This window comes from Sciurus vulgaris (genome assembly GCF_902686455.1).
Source record: "Sciurus vulgaris genome assembly, chromosome: 5".
Taxonomy (NCBI): domain Eukaryota; kingdom Metazoa; phylum Chordata; class Mammalia; order Rodentia; family Sciuridae; genus Sciurus; species Sciurus vulgaris.
The window spans coordinates 22,910,513-22,931,116 of NC_136465.1; the positions used below are offsets into that span (position 1 = coordinate 22,910,513).

The 20,604-nt window shown below is 35.5% G+C and overlaps 1 protein-coding gene across 3 annotated transcripts in view; it reads right to left on the reverse strand.

Moving 5' to 3' along the window:
- The window catches only part of LOC306662811 (putative ATP-dependent RNA helicase DDX60), a 100,402-nt gene continuing 79,798 nt past the window's right edge, over positions 1–20,604 (reverse strand). For 2 of the 3 annotated variants that reach the window (XM_079142940.1, XM_079142939.1), the window contains 8 exons: positions 14,245–14,349; positions 13,834–13,975; positions 11,825–11,946; positions 6,642–6,789; positions 4,497–4,639; positions 3,020–3,171; positions 1,961–2,023; positions 1–709 (listed from right to left, as the gene is read on the reverse strand). In XM_079142940.1, the coding sequence (XP_078999066.1) occupies positions 610–709; positions 1,961–2,023; positions 3,020–3,171; positions 4,497–4,639; positions 6,642–6,789; positions 11,825–11,946; positions 13,834–13,975; positions 14,245–14,349 (975 nt within the window). In that variant the 3' untranslated portion in view covers positions 1–609. Of the gene's footprint in view, positions 710–1,960; positions 2,024–3,019; positions 3,172–4,496; positions 4,640–6,641; positions 6,790–11,824; positions 11,947–13,833; positions 13,976–14,244; positions 14,350–20,604 lie in introns of those variants that run through there. The other variant, XM_079142941.1, reaches the window with a different exon arrangement.

Consider the following 20,604-nt stretch of genomic DNA (forward strand, 5'->3'; position numbering starts at 1 on the left):
TTAGCCCATTTTATTTTATTTTTGGTTTTCTAGTCATGTATATACAATTAATATAATAAAATCATTAGCTATGTTTTCTTTTTAAAGCATCACAAAATTTGTACCAAAACTTTCATTTGTATTTTTAAAAGTAGTTCACTTACTAGAATGTACTATTTCAATAGCTGTATATCTAAATCAGGTAGTACCACTTATGTTAATTGGTAAAAATATATTTCACTTTTAGGATACTGCATTTTTTTTAAGCCTTAGAAACTTTTTACAAATCCTGACAGTGGGGAGAAAAATATTTTAAATGTAATATTTTTTTTGGTCTCACAGTAAATCATTCTTCATTCCCATACAAAGTTCTGCATGTTGTCAGTCAGTCCTCAACACACCTGAGACATAAGCAACAACAAAAAGAAACTGAGATTCAGATTTACTAAATAATTTGTCCAAGGGCGCTGGTGATAAAAGATGGCAGATTTGATTGCTTCTCTTTGACTTGTGCTTGAGCTCTTCATTTTGTCATGTATATTTTTCTGACAAAGAACACAGGAATAAAAAACATGACCCATGAAATTTCTATGGCAGTATTTTAAAGTGATTTTTGCATAGACTTTGTTTTCAGACTTCTGCAAATTTCTCCATAAAGGTTTCACTCAGCTGTTCAAATGCTAAAACAACATTGTCGTCTTCATTTTCACATAGTTCCCTCAAGGAAACACTGCAAGTAGAAAAAATAAATTTATAATCTAAAGTTCCTCCATTCTTCTCTCACTCCCCACCACCCCCCACCCCCATTATATATCATCATCCACTTATCAGGGAAAACATTTGGCCTTTGGTTTTTTGGGATGAAGGAAATGAGAGGGAGGCGGGTATGAAAGATGGTGGAATGAGACAGACACCATTACCCCATGTACATGTATCACCTTCACCAGCTGCTTGAAATTTAAACCAATAATACTGCAATACGTGTCACATGAATGCATGAACGGATGATTTTCATAAGCCCATCTCTGCACATAGCTCCAAAAATTTCTGGAGTTTCTTGGGACTGTTCCAGAGATTGTAATAATTTGAGGAATAATCAAATTATAATAATTTGATTTATATAATAATTTGATTATATAATAATTCCTAGCATACTCCAAGTGAACAAAACCATTCTCTTGTGCTCTAGCATCATCCTCAAATTTTCACTCTGTATTAAAAGTTCAAACAGGCCTCATTCAACTCAGGTCAAAGAAATAAAGACGGTGACCTGATTAGCAAAAACCCAATAATAAAGAGATCTATAGCAAATTAAATATAACTAACTGACAGAGCAAAGAAACATCTGTAAAGAATTGAAGTACATGCAGTTTGAAACTTGAGAAAGATGGTCCTCTTGGCAGGCAGCTTTAGACAGCCAATGGAACCTAAAAGTGTCGGCATCCATATAAAGTTTGGTATCATTTTTTTCCCCAGATGACTTTGTTAAAGATGAAAACAGGAACAAAAATGAGAGATCAGAGTCAGATGAAGCCTCGAGAAACACTGGTTAAAGCAAGAGATTCAAGAGTATGCAAGTGGATATAAACGCAAGGCCTGATGGAGCCCCAAGGGGTCTTCTGAAGTATGTTGACACACTGTAGGTGGACAATTGAGAATATTAGGATCTGGGATCAGTGAGGCTTTGGAATTTTACCGTCTATTGGCACATAGTGCCTGGGGCTGGTACATTAATCATGCAACTTCATCTCAGATGGGCTTTGGAATTAATTCTATTATAGAAAACACACAACAAGGTGTTGAGGAGATGTTCTCCAGACCCTCTGAGAAATTGAAATGCAGAGAATGTAAAGAGGCTCAATGGCACCTCCAAGTACCTGGCTCATAGAAAGACTTCGATATTATTTTTGAATTGCAATTAAATTATTGAATAATTTTTCAATATTTAAAATTTTTTTCAATATTTAAATATTTAACATACCTGATAGATTTAATGGTGAGTGCAAAATCTTTCAGCAACTGGTAAGCATCCCCTTCATGTAGCCTAAACAATAAAAAATAGTTTTAAAACTTAATGGCAGAAATATATTATTTACTAAGGTAACACCAACTTTATTCACAATAAGCAGATCTAAAAATCAAAAATGCTCTACATTTCTGAAGAATGTCAGAATTTTTAAATACTTTAATAAGGATTGTTCAAAATTTTATGTAAAATGCATATTGAATCCCTGCTTTGATGAGCCCATCTCCACATCAATATACTCAGAATTGAGACAATTTTTCCCTTCCCAGGCAAATTTAAAGGTGTATAACCCTGTTCATTACTTTTGAAAATTGTATCCCTGGCAAAGATCTAAAGCAACTGTCGTGTACTCAGTCCTCAGATGTGTGAGTTACATACTCTGTGTATACTCCTCTCAGATATTAGTGAGTATGGAGTTGTTTTCATTTGTCTTTCAGCTTAAAAATATCTAATAAGAGATAAACAGGATCTAAGAAGTAAAAATATATTTGTGATCTTTAGAGTCTATCTTTATGTCAAGTGAGATGGCCTCAGTGCCCAGAGTTTGCACTAGCAAAATACTAGTAAAGAATTACTAGTATTGAATTACTTTACAATAGTAAAGAATGACTGGGCTTGATAGCACATGCCTGTAATCCCAGCAGCTTGGAAGATTGAGGCAGGAGGATCAAGAGTTCAAATCCAGCCTCAGCAACTTAGCAAGGCCCTAAACAATTTAGTGAGGGCCCTAAGGAACTAAGTGAGACCCTGACTCAAAATAAAAAATAAAAAGGGTTGAGGATGTGGCTCAGCAGTTAAGTGTCCTTGGGTTCAAACCCCAGTATCACACACACACACACACACACACACACACACACACACACACACGAGGACAGAATTTGTCATTTGTTGCTATTTGTCTGTAAAGCTAAAATTTTATATGATTAGCATGATTAACCTCTACCTGAAACTGTAAAGAGGACTTTCTTCTAAAATTCATTTAGTTCATTCATGGAGACGAGAGGGAAGACATACCCATTGTCCTGAGTTAATCCTACCAAGGAACCATGCTTGTAGAAATCAAGTGCATAAGCGTTGAGTGGCATTCTTCTTCCTTGGCTGTCAAACTGTTGTGGCCACAGCACAGGGGCTTCAAGGTGATTGAGACCAATTGTGTGCAGGACGACCTGAAGAAACGCAGTGTTTAGTTAGTTCGTTACGTGTAAAGAAAGTTTGTGCTTTCTTATATTGCACCTTGCAGTCACTTCCTTCAATTAATGTTTTTCCAGCACACTCCTGGTGGGGAAAGAAGAGGTGTCTTTCCCACATGCTGAAGGTGCCTGGAGAATGGTTTAGCTCCAACCATGAAAATCACTGCTTCCAAATGGACTGATGGCAAGTTCAACCATCCACCACTAGACTGACCAGGGGGGAGAAAACTAATTTAAAATTTGATCACTATCCTCATCAGGATAGCGAATAACTCTGCCAACAGGAGACCAAGGAGCTAGAAGCTAGTATATCACTAGAGAAAAATCAATTCAACAACTTTTATTCTGGTAATCGGGTTCTAAAACAGGGGTAGGAAAGAGGGAAGAGAAGTAAAACAACAAAGAGAGGAAGAAGGCAAGTAAATGGCTCTCTGTCTGCCATTTCTGTGAACTGTACTTCACTACACTTCACTAGCGTACTGCTAGTGAGACTGTAAATGGCGGCAGGCATTCACAGCAACCCTATTTGTAACAGAAAAAATCAGAAACAGACCAAACAACTGTTAACAGGAGATGGAGCAACAGGTCGTGTTGCACTATGAAATAGTATGAAGTAGAAAAAATAAAATAGATTCAAGTCACAACACGAATGAATCAGGGGGGCATAATGTGGAATACAAAATAAAAAGTCACTTCAGGAAACTCTAGTTCTGAATTCCTTTGCTTTTTGTAAAATTAAAAGCAAAGATACCTAAAAAATTAATTTGTAATAGACATTTTTAAAAAGAAGAATGGAAAACAAAGTTTAGGAGACTTTGGGGAGGGGGAAAGAAGGGAGACAAAGAAATAACAGAGGAGAAACGTATGGGTTCTCAGTTCTAAAGGGTGTTCATTACAGTATTATGCTTCATCACTCATCTACATGCTATTTAAAGAAATATAAGTCTGTATATTTAGTATTAAATAAAACTGTAATAAATAATGAGAAGTTTTAAGAGATTATAACTTGCACTTGACTAATAAATTGTATAAAGTGAGCTGGGTAAGGCAAAGGGCATTACCATCAAACAATGTCTGTAAATATTCATCTGTGCAAGATGCTTCAAAACAGAGAAGTAATCATCCATATAAAATACAGGAGACAAAACTTCCTAAAATATTGCTCTCATAAGTTCAAGTGCAATCCTTAATCATTTGTATGCCAGAACTTGTCACCTTCAAAAGCAGTCTATAATAGGACACCACTGAGAATGGGGTAAAGCCCTGCAGAGGTTTATTAATAAACCCCACTCTTCACTTACATGACTTGGAGTTCCTGGTTCAAGTAAAACATCATCAAAATTCCCAGAGAGACAAACAAATGGCGAAATCGCTGTTCTTCCTTCCTTGCAGTTCATCAGGTGAGACACCAGTTGGGAGTCTTCACATTCTTTACCTGTAAAGCCTGACCATGAAGAATTGGGATAGGCTAATTTTGGGAATTGAGCCATATTGCCAAATCCTGTGCACCTGCTCTAGATGCTACAGAGGAGCCATTCATCTTCTCAGGGACTGTGTCACCGTGAAGACTGAAGGAACGATATGGCTCTCAGTGAGCAGCTCAGCTGGGGCTAGGATACATTCAACAAGTGTGAACTGCTAACATTAGCATCACTGCTTAAAAAATGTGCATTATGCTTTAGTGGCTTTGATCAACAGATAGTAAGAAACAATTTACATTGTTTACCTTTTTTTTTTTTTTTTGGTACTGGGGATTGAACCCAGGGGCACTTAACCACTGAGCCACATTCCCAGCCCTCCTTGTGTGTGTGTGTATTTTATTTAGAGACAGGGTCTCACTGATTTGCCTAGGGCCTCACTAAGTTGCTGAGGCTGGATTTGAACTTGGAACTTTGGTGATCCTCTTGCCTCAGGTTCCTGAGCCACTGTGATTACAGGTGTGTCCCACTATACCCGTTCACCTTGTATGCTCGTTTAATGGAAAATGATTGTTACTTTGGTACTTTAGCCCTCTGAATTCAGACTGGGCCTTAGAATCTTTCTAGACGGGGTGTTCCAGTCAGGCATTACGAGTAGGTTAAGGAATGGCGTACGGGAACGTGTGCATTTTCATTCATGCACTTATAAAGATCCAGGTCATATATTCCAGCTGGGCTCTCATATGCAATTGAAGCAGAATATTCCTGTGGCCCCCACTTTCCTTCCCCTGTGATGTTCACTGTCTGCCTTTGTTCAAACGGCTTCCTACCTTACTAAGACCTGGGAAGCTCTAAGCTCCACCTCCCAGTTGAGGATCTTAGGGGATAATGAAACCAGTATATAACTACCTGAAGTGCACACTTTTTTCTTTATCTCTGTCACCTTCTCCCATTTATATCCCCCTAGAATGTTTCCACCTATTAGTCATAAAAAAGAAAAGCGAGACAACTGTATACAATGTGCCAAGCACTATTATTTTAAGATATTCACATATATTCATCATTTAAAAGCTCACCAAAACTAGATAGATAATGCTATTCTCTCACATACCTGTGGAGAAAACTAAGGCATGATTATGAGGTCACCTGCCCAAGATCTCACTGCTAATAAGTAGCAGAATTTGGACCCAGAGAATCTGCCCACAGTCTATGCTCATGAGCACTAAGCATATTTCTTCTCAAGAAAAAGAGTGACAGAATTAATTAGTCTCTAGTTTCTCTCTTCATCTCACAGATGTCCTCACTCCATTTTCCAGACCTGACTCAAAGGCAGCCTTTAATCAAGATGGCTTATGAATGACTACTTAGCTTCATTTTCCAACCTCCTTTCAACTTCTAATAATCAGTTTCTTTCTTTGGAAAACAGAAGGAATCCCTTTTATTAAGGCAGGCTATCCTTTCCAGGAGTCCAGTCTTCTTCCAAGACATGTTTTCTTCCAAAGTACATGTTTTTTATTTAAAAATATATTTTAGCAGGGTGTGGTGGCACATGCCTGTAATCCCAGTGGCTCTGGAGGCTGAGGCAGGAGGATTGTAAGTTCAAAGCCAGCCCCATCAAGAGGGTGAGGTGCCAAGCAACTCAGTGAGACCCTGTCTCTAAATAAAATACAAAATAGGGCTGGGGATGTGGCTCAGTGGTTGAGTGTCCCTGAGTTCAATCACCGGTACAAAATATATACACTTAATAATTTAATTATATATGGGTGTATATGTACATGTATGTGTATAATAAATGTGTGTATGCATATGTATGGATATATATAATATAAAATAAAATATATTAAAATACAACATATTTTAATTATATATATATGTGTGTGTACCCTTTTCGTTTTCAAGTGCTGGGGATCAAACCCAGGACCTTGAAGATTCTAGGAAAGTGTTCTATCAATGAGTTACAACCATGATCCTGAGATAAAATATTCTCAGGCAAGATTTTTTACCCTTCAACTGTTCCATAATACTTACTAATCTTTGACAATGGGAGTTGATATTCCTGCTTCATATCTGCCAATTTGGACACAATTAGTAGAAAACAGGCAAAGTCCTTCTGAACTTGCATGTTATACTCCTCTAAAGCAGCACCGAAATCCTTAGGAAGATCATCCAGGAACACCTAGAAGTCAAGCATATTTCAAAGCAATTCATATACTTTCCCTAAAAACTGAATTGTTGGAATAAGAAAGGCAAAGAGCTGTGCAGCATAATATATTTATTCAACAATGCCAGTGTTTCATTCCTTCATTAGTGGAATTGAGGTAAAATTCATTTTTTGTTTCTATTTGCATTTATAAAACCAAATTCTATACTCGTTGCTCTTAAAAATTTGCTTCAAACTACTTTTTAAATAGAAGCATGCCTTCAAGTGACATTAGACTTGCAAACATTTCAAAGACTCTGGTGAAACATTTGGAGAGCAACCAATAAGATAAAGCACATTTGCATGCCTGGAATAAACCTCACTTGGTTCTGAGAGTTTTTGAAACTGGATTCATCAAGCAAATATTTTATGAATTATTTTTCTACCCATACTTATGTAAGATAAATAGCTTTTTCTTTTCTGTAATATTACTTTTTGATTTTTGGTATTACATTTTGCTCCTAGAAAGAGTATATATTTCCTCTGTTTTTTTGTTTGGTTTGATTTGGTTTGGTACTGGGATTGAACTCAACAGCGCTTAACCACTGAACCACATCCCTACCACTTGTTTATTTATTTTTTATTTTTTTAATTTTATTTTGAGAAAAGTTCTCACTAAATTGCTTATGGCCTTGCTAAGTTACTGTAGCTGACCTTGAACTTGCAATCCTCCTGCCTCAGCCTGGGATTACAGGCATACCCCTCCATGCCTGGCCTTTTTTATTTCGCTTTTCTGTATCCCCTAGAAAACTGTTATAGACTGAATATTTGTATATCCCCTCCACCCCCAAAAAATCCATATGTTGAAATCCTAACTCCCAATATAATGGTATTAGGAGGTGGGGCTTGGGGGAAGTGACTAAGTTTTGAGGGCACCCCTCACCTTGTGAATACAATTAAAGCCCTAATAAAGCAGACCCCTTCTAAGTACTCTTTGCCCCTTCCTCCTTGTGAGTTCAGAGCATCAAGAAAACCATCTTTGGACCAGAAAGTATGTCCCTGCAAGACACCTTGATTTAGGATTTCCCAGCCTCCATAAGTGTGAAAAATAAATCTCTACCATATATTAGTCAGCCAGCCATTGGTATGTTAGAGTAGCACAAAGGCAGAGAGTTTGTGAAAGACTGGGATTGTGTGTGTATGTGTGTGTGTGTGTGTGTGTGTGTGTGTGTGTGTGTGTGTGTGAATGATCAAAACCCAGTTTATCTGCTTCACAAGACTGAGGTTTTTCTCTTTTTTCCAGTTTCGTTAAGACATACTTAATAAATAAAAATTGTACATATTTTAGGTGTACAATCTCATGCTTTGATGTACATATACATTGGTGTTATTCTTTATGTGTGAAGTAAATCACCAGTTAAGTCATCTGAGCCTCTGGTATTTTTTAATGGGACAGTATGGTTTTTTACATGGTAGATGAAATTCTCTAGTAGATATCAAACACAATTTTATTGCATCCTGCTTAGTTGGTCTTAGAAATACAAATTTTCTAGGAATTTGTCCATTTTATCCAAATAGATTTGTTAGCATAAAGTAATTCTTAATATCCTCTTTTGCTCTTTTTGATGTCTGAAGTAATTTTCTTTCCTGAAATTTGCACTTATCCCTTTATTCTGAGACTTGCTAGATATTAATCAATTTTATTATTCTTTATAAAGACATGACCTGGTTTTTTTTTGTTGTTTTTTTTGTTTGTTTGTTTTTGCAGCTATGACCAAAAGATCTGACAAGAGCAATTTTATTGGAGGAAGTTTATTTGGTGCACATGGTTTCAGAGGTCTCAGTACCTAGATGGCTGACTCCATTGTTCTGGGTATGAGGTAAGGTAGAACATCATGGCAGAAGGGTGTGGTGGAAGAAAGCAGCTCAGGAGACGAAAATCAGGAAGCAGAAAGAGCTCCACTCACCAGGGACAGAATATAAACCCGAAAGACCTGTTGCCTCCAGGCACACCCTACCTGACTACAGTTACCTCCCATTTAATCCATTAGTGGATTAACACACTGATTAGGTCAAAGGACCTCATAACACAATCATTTCATCTCTCAACTTTCCACATTATTTCCCACATGAGCTTTTGGGGGACAACTCATGTCTAAACTGTAAGTTTTTCTTTCATAGCTTCTTAGGCTGTTTTCTCAGCCTATCTTCTTTTCTAATATGTGATTTTAATACTATAAATTTTCAAAGCATTGCGTGAATTATATCTTATTAGGATTTATATGTTTCATTTAGTCACCATTATTAATTTAAAATATTTTTATGATTTCCACTTCTTTTTTGTTCTATGTGTATTTAGAAATTGATTTGTTTAATTTTCAGGCAATTAAAGTACTTCCAGTTAGTGTTTAACTGCCACATCTTTTTTCATTATTCTACTTCCAACCTTTCTTGAGATTTCATACCAAAATTGTGATCTAGTTGTGCTGTTTGTCAACACATATCTGTGTATTATATAAAGCATGTGGCTTTATTTTAAAATAAAAATACAATCTGAAAATCCTAGTATTTTTACTTGGTATATTTAGTACATTTACATTTAATTTAATTATTTCTATAATTAAGTTTTCTACTTTATTATTTTTTCTCCATCTGTACCATCTGTTATGTTACCTTTCTTCCTTTTCTACTGTCTCTTTTAATTCAATGTTCCTTCTATCACCTCTCTGTGTTCCTCATTCTCTTCTGCATTTTTATTTTTCCAAATTTTGGATATTTTCCTTCTGCCTAAAATATGTGATATTTCTTTTATTGTAAGCCTAACAGCAGCAAAGTTCAGATTTCATGCCTGAACACACTGTAATCTCAGATAAATTTTGAAGAATATTTTCAGATTTCAAATTAGGAATTGTTTTATTCAGCTCATTAAAAATATTATTCCATTGCTTTTAGCTTTTATTATTTTTATTTAAAAGTCAGGTATCATTGAAGGAAGCATGACACTCTATGGTTTTCAGCAGTTCTTGAAACTGTGGGTTTCTAAGTTTTTGAAACTGTGAGTTTTCTGTCTTTCATCAATTTGTTAAATTCCCAGTCTTTAGTCTTTTGATTACGTGACTGTCATGTTTATTCCTCCTCTTCTTTTGGGATTCCAATTACATATACATTAAAACTTTGAGTGTGATCCACATATCTTTTATGGCAACTGATTTTATTTTAATTTTTTCTCTCTGGGTTACACTTTGAATATTTTCTATGAGCTATGTTAACTTCCTGGTCCTGACTTCTGCTGCATATATTCTGGGAGTCAAGTATTGTATTTTCAGTTTTGTAATGTTCACTTAATCACTTTTAAATATATTAATTATCTAGTGAAAATATCTATCATTTTTACTAATTTTTGTCTATGTTTCTCGCTATTGATTTGAACATATTAGTTATACTAACTTGAAATCTGTGAATCTTCTACTGTTGCCTGCTTTTATTCCTGCTTATTGGGAATATATTATTGCTTACTCACTTTTTAAGGATTTTTGTTTTGCTTTCAAATCAGAAATAATTTATAAAACTGTTTTATAGACTTAAGATATTATCTTTCACCAGAGTAAGTTTCCCCATATTTTTGTTTGGCCAAGAAAGAAAGGGGCAATGACCTCCATTTAAGTAGACTTAAGTGAATTGTCATTGTTTGGCAATTTTACTAATACTCAGTATATATCTTCTTTGTCTCCATTCCTAGGTCATGTTCTCTTGGGATTTTGAGCATAAAGCTGGTATGTCAGAGTGATGAAAATTCATTACATGATTATAGTCTATAAAATTTCTAATCTGTAACTTGATTTCTACATAAGCACAAAAAGTTTATTGGGCTTTTAAAATCTCACTGGAGAGGCCCTCTGAGTATGCTAACTTCAGTCTTCAACCCATGTCCAGAGTCAACAAGTTCTCTGAGACAAAAACTATGTTGGAGGTTTCTATCACATCTGGGAAAAGTTCTTGTAATTCCAACATACAAAGTCATCACAGATTTCACAGCTCTCTGTTGCAGTAAGAATGCCAACTGTCTATCCAGGATATCTTACCTGGCAGTAGAACTATTTCCAATCATCAGTGCGTGCACACACGCACACACAGACACATAGAGAGAAAGGTTTCTACTCAGAATCTTCTTTTCTTGTATTTATTTTTATGATGGTCTTCTTTTTAAGACTAGAGATGCTAACTTAGTTCTAAGTAAATACAAATTTAAACAGAACAATCAAATAGTATTTCAAGAATGTACATGTGGTGAAAAAAATGTGATGGTGGTTCAATGACTATTGTTGTGTTCACTGATCTAGAGGCTATTTTGTGAGGGCACAGGTTTGTAATTCAACAATGCAGGATTAGAAGCTGTAGACTAACTCTTCCCTTTTTGTTCCATAGCACTAAGGTTACCTGGTATAAACCAGCATATCCTACTTTTTCAGATTCTAATGAACTACATCTGTAACAGTATTTGAAAAGATAAGGAATCAAGAAAATGTGAATAAAATTGAAAAATATTCTGATCTCAGATTCTAATGAACTACATCTGTAACAGTATTTGAAAAGATAAGGAATCAAGAAAATGTCGTGAATAAAATTGGAAAATATTCTGATCTCTGTGAATAAAGTGATGATTTCCTAGATGACTAAAGTATTCTCAGTGAATTTGCTGTAGTTCACAACATATAGTACCTCAAGGTAAAACGATCCTAAGGGAACTGTAGATTCACCAATGGGAATGGTTGTTTATTTAAACATACAATTACCCACATCTGTTTTTATAGTGTCTTAATGCTGTGATTTGATACAAGCAAATGAAAAACATGATTTTGATCTTAATTTTTACTCAAGGTATTTAACTTTTAATAGATTTATAGAGGGGAACTTTTGAATTACAGATTAAACATTATACAAATTATTAAAATAACAAATTATTCCACAAAACAAACAAATTATCTTAATAAAATCCTTCTGCTGTATCATTCTGAGAGCATCTACTTAATAACCTTAATTAATAAATGTTATCAGAATCATATACTTTTACCTTTGATTGATAAAACTCCAAGTTCGCATCTTGGAACTTTGCTGGAAGATATATTCTTCCAAAGAGATTTGCCAATACTAACACTAGTTTTTCCATAACATCTTGAGAAAAATGTTTTGAGCCTACAAAAAATAATGTCTCATTATAAATGTGAAAAAGGACCTATTTTTAATGTTTAAATTGAAAGTTATATTTTATTTCATAGAAATTAAACATTTGAGACAAATATAGTACTACAGAATCACTGTACCTGCTAACCGTTTTCATGTGTGCTTTGCTTCCACCTGAGTTCGGATTCTAGTCATCCCAACCATGAACTGCCTTATCTCCTTACCTAGATTTTCCTAACTTTAGTCTATTCTAGTAGATGATCAGAATTCTATTCATGTCTCTCATCTACTCAAATATCTCTGATGGCACCTCAATGACATGATAAACAAAATCCAACTTCCTTATCATCTAAGAATTTCAAAAATTTAACCCCTATATAGCCTTCTGGCCTTATCTGCCTGCCTGACCTAAGTTATTGTCAACTTCAGTTGCTATAAGTTCATGGCACATGAACACTATACTACAATGGTTAAAAAACTGAAATTTCCTGGGTGCGGTCATTCATCCTATAATCCCAGAAATTTGGGAGGCTGAGGCAGGATGATTGCAAATCGGAGGCCAGCCAAAATAACTTAATGAAACTCTCAGCAACTTAGTGACAGCCTGTCTCAACAATAAAGAATACAAAGGATTAGGAATATAGTTCAGTGATAAAGCACCCCTGAGTTCCATCCCTAGTATTAAAAATAAAAAATTGTGACACTTAATAACATTGGTTCTAGAATTGGATTGCTTATATTTCAATTTTGGTTTTGACTTATTAAAACTGTAGGACAGGACCATGCCCCAGTTTATTTAACTTCTCTGTCTTCTCTGTGCCTTCATTTCCTTGTTTACAAAATAATTCTATTGATATTGTCTGCCTCATAAAGTTATCAAATTTTCTCTAATCTTGTTTGCAGCCATATACAAGTATCTTCACATCAATAAATGGAATTGTACTTCCTATAGCCTGAAATTATTTCCCCCCTTTCACACATTTTTGGAGAGTAGAATTCCCTGAATAACCTCATGTCACATAACAATGCATATTTACACCACACCAACTAGATCTATTGTGCAAAGTAGAATGTTCTTATCAATCAATGTAGAAGGTAAGGTAATGTAAAAGGCATTGAGTTTACCAGGCATTAAGAAATGTAACAATCAAGCACAAATATTATGAAAGGGCAATGTTTATTTTAGGGATACCATTAAGGGCTTTTATTGTTTAAATGTGTAATCAAAGTCTTTTAATAAAAATTGTGTTAAATGGGCATTATTTTAAAAAATTACATGATATGGACAAAAATTCAATATTTTCAGGAGTAAAACAAGATTCTAGATTGCACAATTAATATATCAGTTATTTAAATATACCATACAATTATATTAAAAAATGATTATGAGGAAATATTTACAAATACTAATAATGATTATTGATGGATAATAGAATTCTGGATAATTATCTATTTCTAACACACTACTTTCCTATACCCTTTTTTATGATCAGAATATATTATATTTAATTAGAAGAAAATATTCTAAATATTGTATGTTATTCAATATGTTCTGAATCATATAGGCAAGGAGCCTGTGGAGGAAATACATTCAAGAAGCGGACATTTTACAGTAGGTGTCACAAAATATGGCTGTTTCCCATATAGTCAATATTAGTGGGTATTTTATTGTATCTAAATTTGGGTATCTGTAAATTACCTACATATTAACTGTATTTTCTTTGTAGAGAAAAAACATTTCTGAAGTATTAACTTTCTACTAATCTATTGCTATTTTGGGGGTGTATATATATATAATTTGGGGGTATACACATACATATACATATATTATATATATGTATATATGTAAACATATAATATATATATATATATATATATATATTAAAACCCCACGCTTACCTTTGTGAGTTGGCTGACAAAGATTATGGAAAAGACCTCTCACAAGAAAATTGACAAAAACAAGATTAGAAGGTTCATGATAATGTAAATGGGATACCAGTCCAGCAAACCCCATAGGATTGCCCTCTTGATCTATATACCCCTAAAGAACAAAAAAATAAATAAAATTATTAGTTTGACTCTTCTCACCACATAATTAATAAATAACTTATTAACTGCCAGTTTAAAATAGTTACTTAATGACAATATAAGAAAGATTGATAACCATTTCCTGATCCAACTTTGAAAATTATATCAATTATAAGTAATATTAATCATTGGATATAACCTTCTTAGGATGACAATGAGCTTGACATGGTAAAACATCTAGTTGTTACAAACCCATTTTAAAAATGAAAAGTGTGATCATACCTCTTTTACCAGCAACTGCAAAGAAAACAAGAAGTAGAGTTTCAACATCTCCGTGGCTTTGGGTCGTTTGAATGACAGCAATGAGTGTTTTAGCACTGACAGCACCTATTAAAAAGAGCACTCTTCTTTATTCACTGATAAGCATATGAAATACATTTGTAAGTAGATAATATAGAGTAGCTATCGATTTTCCATATCAATTATACACACAAATATCAGCAATGTCCAAGATTCAACTAGATTTCATACTATTGAGTTTATCATGTTCCTACATAGCACATCCTTCCTATGACAAAACAGAGCTCACAGAACAGAACAGTAAGAAATAAAATGCATTTCCAAGGAATCTGATAACAAAAGTCATTCTAGCATAAAAATTTATAGGTCTTGATCTGAAAGAGAGAAAAAAAGATTTATTATTTGGTATCCTGCAGTATTTTTTTTTTTTAAATCAAATTAGGTTGATGAAAACCAAAGAAGTAAAAATACTGATTGGTTTCCAGAGTCAAACACACTGAAGTTCATGTAGCTTTTGACTTCCCTTTAAAATGTCTATGTAGTCTCAATAAAAGGAAAACTTTCTAGCATCAACAAAATTTAAACCTCACTGCCTTTAGGATGGAGAGTGTATAGATCCTAGGAAGAATTTCTAGTTTCTATAAAAAGAATGGTCTAAGTGGAAGGAAAGGAGGGTGGGAGGGAGAGTGGGAAGGAGAGAGGGAGAAAGGGGAGAAAGGGCTGAACTCTTCTGTGGGGTGATACATTGTAAGACCACCAAAAATGGCCTTTTCTACAACCTTTATTTTTATTCTTTATTTATTTATACATCTTTGCCCATGTGCCATATCATGTCAAAGATTGCAACTATCAGAAAAAAGCAGAGTAGTAAGGAGGTGAGAAACTGACAGTGATTCACTGTGACCTTACAAAGGGAGACCCCACAAGGAGCCTCACGAAGATGACGAGAATCCTGAAACACTGCAAAGTGTAGGTTACAGTGATTACCAACATCCGTATCATTCATTTATCAACATCGGCAGGAGAATAGGGCATTTCAGTCCAGAAAAGCAGCATAAGAGGAAGACCTGCTGAGACTGATATTTAGCTCAGGTGTTCTTACTCAAGCCTCAGCATTGAAAAGGTACTTTAACAGTATTTAGGTTGGACAGTGTTCATCTGAAGATGTCTCAGACATCTTACTGCTTAGAAAATCACCAGATTTGGATAGATGTATCTTTATTAATAAGTGATAAAATATGAAAATCCAGGACAGAGTAATTCCTCATAAAAAATTGATTATCTTCCTAAAGTGTTTAAGTCATGTTACAAATATTGGTTAAATGTCTATGCCATAAAATCAGGCAAGGAGAACCAAGATGGTGGACTAGAGGGAGGCTGCATTCCTTGTCGCTCCGTAACTCCGGTTTCAAGCTGAGGATATCTGTTTCTTGGTAAGGCAGTTTTTGCTGCTTATCGATCCCCTGCTGTTTACCCCATTTGTCTGCTGTGATCACCTGCAATCTTCCAGCATATCGACGCCTTTTTTGAGTGCAGATTGCTCACTGTCAGGCACCTATCATCCACCATTTGCCTGCCTCTCACCTGTCCATCGCCCAACACACGAGTTTCACCTACCGATCTCGTCCTACAACAGTCAGCAAACTGATCGCCGACCGCCAGTGGAGCACCAGCTGCCTGCTGTTGCCTGGAAGTTCACTGTTACAGTACCTGCAGGATTGATTACACGTGGCTGCTGCCATTTTTGAGACAACAGCCAAGCCCCATAGGGCCCTCGGCCGGACTGACTGAGCCCCATCTCCAGGATCCCTCAGCCCAACCGATAACTCCCTGCCTCTGGGGCCCTCACATCAATTGATTGTTCCCTGCTGCCAGGATCACCAGACCAACTGACTGCGCCCTATCACCGGGACCCCAGACCGACTGATTGCACCTGGCCTCCAGGATCCCACAACCACATCAAACACACCCGACTGCCAGGACCCCTGCCTGACCAACCACATCCCGCCTCCAGGACCTCCTACTGACCACGTCCACCCCTGAGCTGCAGCTCCCCATTTGCCAACACATTTTGAGCCAGAGCGGCCATCTTGGATAATCCTGGAAGCCTTAGCTCTGATCATTAGGTGGGGCAAATCCCATCCTGAGACGCCTGCTGGAGGCTTGAAGCTCATTGTCAGGTACCTCTCATGCATTAAGCTACTGAACTCTGGGAGGTTTCATTACTATATGACTGTTATACTGTAGATTTTCTTTTTTCTCCTTATTGAAAAAGTTTATGTTTTTATTTCTTTACTTTTCTTGCTTTCTTTTCCTTTTGTTTCACTGTTCCCTCAGAGTCTCTTTCTCTCTTTTTTGCATGCTAACATCCAATTTCTTTTGATTACACTCTCACATTTTCTATTATCTAGAACTTCTGTATATTCTTTTCTTATCCCATTAACAGCCATATTATACATCCCTCTGCATTTTCTTTGTCCTCCATTTGAAACTGAAGACCTTATTGCAAATCTTTTTGTTTTACTGAAGATAATATTTGAACTCATTCTGTTTATTATGACAATTTTGTTATTGTCCTCATAGGGGCTATTTGGTCTAGGATTGCATAGTGTCTGAATTGGGCACTGCTAATATTGACCTCCCCTTAAAGAAAGGGTTTTGGAAACCTATAGGGCCACTATAGGCCTATGGGGAGAAATCTGCAATACCCCAGATCTGCACTGCTAGAGGGGAAGATACATGAACAACATGAAAAAACAAGGGAAGAAAGTGATCCAAACAAATCTAGATTCTATATTAATAGAATCTAATGTCAGTATGTTAGAAGAAATGTCAGAAAAGGACTTCAGATTATACATGATTAAGATGATTCGTGAAGCAAAGGATGAGATAAGAGAGCAAATGCAGGCAATGAATGATAATACCAATAAGCTGAAAGAGCAAGTGCAGGAAGCAAAAGATCTTTTCAACAAAGAGATAGAGATTCTCAAATAAAACCAAATGGAAATCCTTGAAATGAAGGAAACAATAAGCCAAATAAAAAACTCAATGGAAAGTATCACTAAAAGACTAGACCACTTGGAAGACAGAACCTCAGACAATGAAGACAAAATATTTAATCTTGAAAATAAAGTTGCCCAAACAGAGAAGAAGCTAAGAAATCATGAACAGAATCTCCAAGAACTATGGGACATCATGAAAAGACCAAATTTAAGAATTATTGGGATTGAGGAAGGCACAGAGATACAAACCAAAGGAATGAACAACCTATTCAATGAAATAATATCAGAAAATTTCCCAAACCTAAAGAATGAAATGGAAAATCAAATACAAGAGGCTTATAGAACACCAAATGCACAAAATCACAACAGATCCACACCAAGGCACATTATAATGAAAATGCCTAACATTCAAAATAAAGGAAGGATTTTGAAGGCCACAAGAGAAAAGCATCAGATACATATAGGGGGAGACCGATACGGATAGCAGCCGACTTCTCAAACCAGACTCTAAAAGCTAGAAGGGCCTGGAACAACGTATTTCAAGCTCTGAAAGAACAAGCTCTGAAAGAACATGGTTGCCAACCAAGAATCCTACACCCAGCAAAATTTACCTTCAGATTTATAGATGAAATAAAATCTTATCATGATAAACAAAAGTTAAAAGAATTTACAAATAGAAAGCCTGCGCTACAGAATGTTCTCAGCAAAATATTCCATGAAGAGGAAATGAAAAACAACAATGGAGGTGAGAAAAGGGAGGAACTACCTTAGAGAAAAACCACTCAAAGGAGAAACCAAGCCAACTTGAAAACCAAAAATAAGTCAAATGACTAGGAATACAAATCATATCTCAATAATAACCCTGAATGTGAATGGCCTAAACTCCTCAATCAAAAGACATAGACTGGCAGAATGGATTAAAAAGAAAGACCCAACAATATGCTGCCTACAAGAGACTCATCTCATAGAAAAAGACATCCACAGACTAAAGGTGAAAGGATGGGAAAAAACCTACCACGCACATGGACCCAGTAAAAAAGCGGGGGTTTCCATCCTTATATCAGATAAAGTGGACTTCAAGCCAAAGTTAGTCAGAAGGGATAAAGAAGGACATTTCATACTGCTTATGGGAACCATAAATCAGGAAGACATAATGATAGTAAATATTTATTCTCCAAACAATGGTGCATCCCTGTAATCACGTAGATCACAACACAATAATTCTGGGTGACTTTAATGCACTGCTGCCACCACTAGATACATCTTCCAAACAAAAACCAACCAAAGAAACCACAGAACTCAATAACACAATCAATAACCTAGACTTAATAGGCATATATAGAATTCCCCATCCATCAACGAGTGGATTCACTTTCTTCTCAGCAGCACATGGAACCTTCTTGAAAATAGACCATATGTTATGCCACAAAGCAGCCCATAGGAAATGCAAAAAAAAAATAGAGATACTGCCTTGTGTTCTATCAGATCATAATGGACTGAGAGTAGAAATCAATGACAAAATAAAGAACAGAAATTACTCCAACACCTGGAGACTAAATAATATGCTATTGAATGAAACATGTATAACAAAAAAAATCAGGGAGGAGATAAAAAAATTCTTAGAGGTCAATGAGAACGAAGATACAACATATCAAAATCTCTAGGACACTATGAAAGCAGTACAGAGAGGAAAATTCATTGCATGGAGCACATTCCAGAAACGAATGAAAAGTCAACAACTAAATGACCTAACATTACAGCTCAAAGCCATAGAAAAAGAAGAACACAATAACAGCAAAAGTAGCAGAAGCAGGAAATAATCAAAATCAGAGCTGAAATCAATGAAATTGAAACAAAAGAAACAATTCAAAAAATTGACAAAACAAAACATTGGTTCTTTGAGAAAGTAAACAAAATAGACAAACCCTTAGCCACACTAACAAAGAGAAGGAGAAAACTCAAACTACTAAAATTCATGATGAAAAAGGAAATATCACGTCAGACACCACTGAGATACAGAACATAATGAGAAGCTACTTTGAAAACCTGTATTCCAACAAAATAGAAACTACCAAAGACATTGACAAATTTCTGGAGGCATATGCTCCTCCCAAACATACACAATTTAAACAGATCAATAACAAGGAGGACATATACAATTTAAACAGATCAATATTAAGCAATGAAATAGAAGAAGCCATTAAAAATCTACCATCCAAGAAAAGCCCAGGAACAGAAGATTACTCAGCAGAGTTCTATAAGACCTTCAAAGAAGTCATTACAATACTTCTCAAAGTATTCCAGGAAACAGAAAAGGAGGGTACCCTACCGAACTCATTCTATGAAGCTAATATCACCCTCATACCCAAACCAGGAAAAGACACATCAAGGAAAGAAAATTTTAGACCAATATCCTTGATGAATATAGATGCAAAGATCCTTAACAAAATATTGGCAAACCATATCCAAAAGCATATTAAGAAAATCATGCACCACGATCAAGTGGGGTTCATCCTTGGAATGCAAGGATGGTTTAACATCCATAAGTCAATAAACATAATCCATCATGTCAATAAACTTAAGGATAAGAATCATATGGTTATTTCAATTGATGCAGAAAAAGTATTGGACAAAATACAACACCCCTTCATGTTCAAAACACTAGAAAAAATAGGAATAGTATGAACATACCTGAACATTGTAAAGGCTATTTATGCTAAACCCATGGCAACATCATTCTTAATGGAGAAAAACTGAAACCATTCCCTTTAAAAATGGGAACAAGACAGGGATGTCCTCTTTCACCACTTCTATTCAACATTGTCCTCAAAACTCTAGCCAGAGCAATTAGGCAGACTAAAGAAATTAAAGGGATATGAATAGGAAAAGAGGAACTTAAGCTGTCACTATTTGCTGATGACAAGGTTCTATATTTAGAGGATCCAAAAGCCTCCTCCAGAAAACTTCTAGACCTCATCAATGAATTCAGCAAAATACCAGGATATAAATCAACACGCATAAATCTAAAGCATTTTTATACGCAAGCGATGAAATAACTGAAAGGGAAATAAGGAAAACAACTCCATTTGCAATAGCCTCAAAAAACATAAAATACTTGGGAATCAATCTAACCAAAGAGGTAAAAGATCTCTACAATGAAAACTACAAAACATTGAAGAAATAAATTAAGGAAGACTTTAGAAGATGGAAAGATCTCCCCTGTTCTTGGATAGGCAGAATTAATATTGTCAAAATGGCCACACTACCAAAAGTGCTATACAGATTCAATGCAATTCCAATTAAGATCCCAATGATGTACCTTACAGAAATAGAGCAAGCA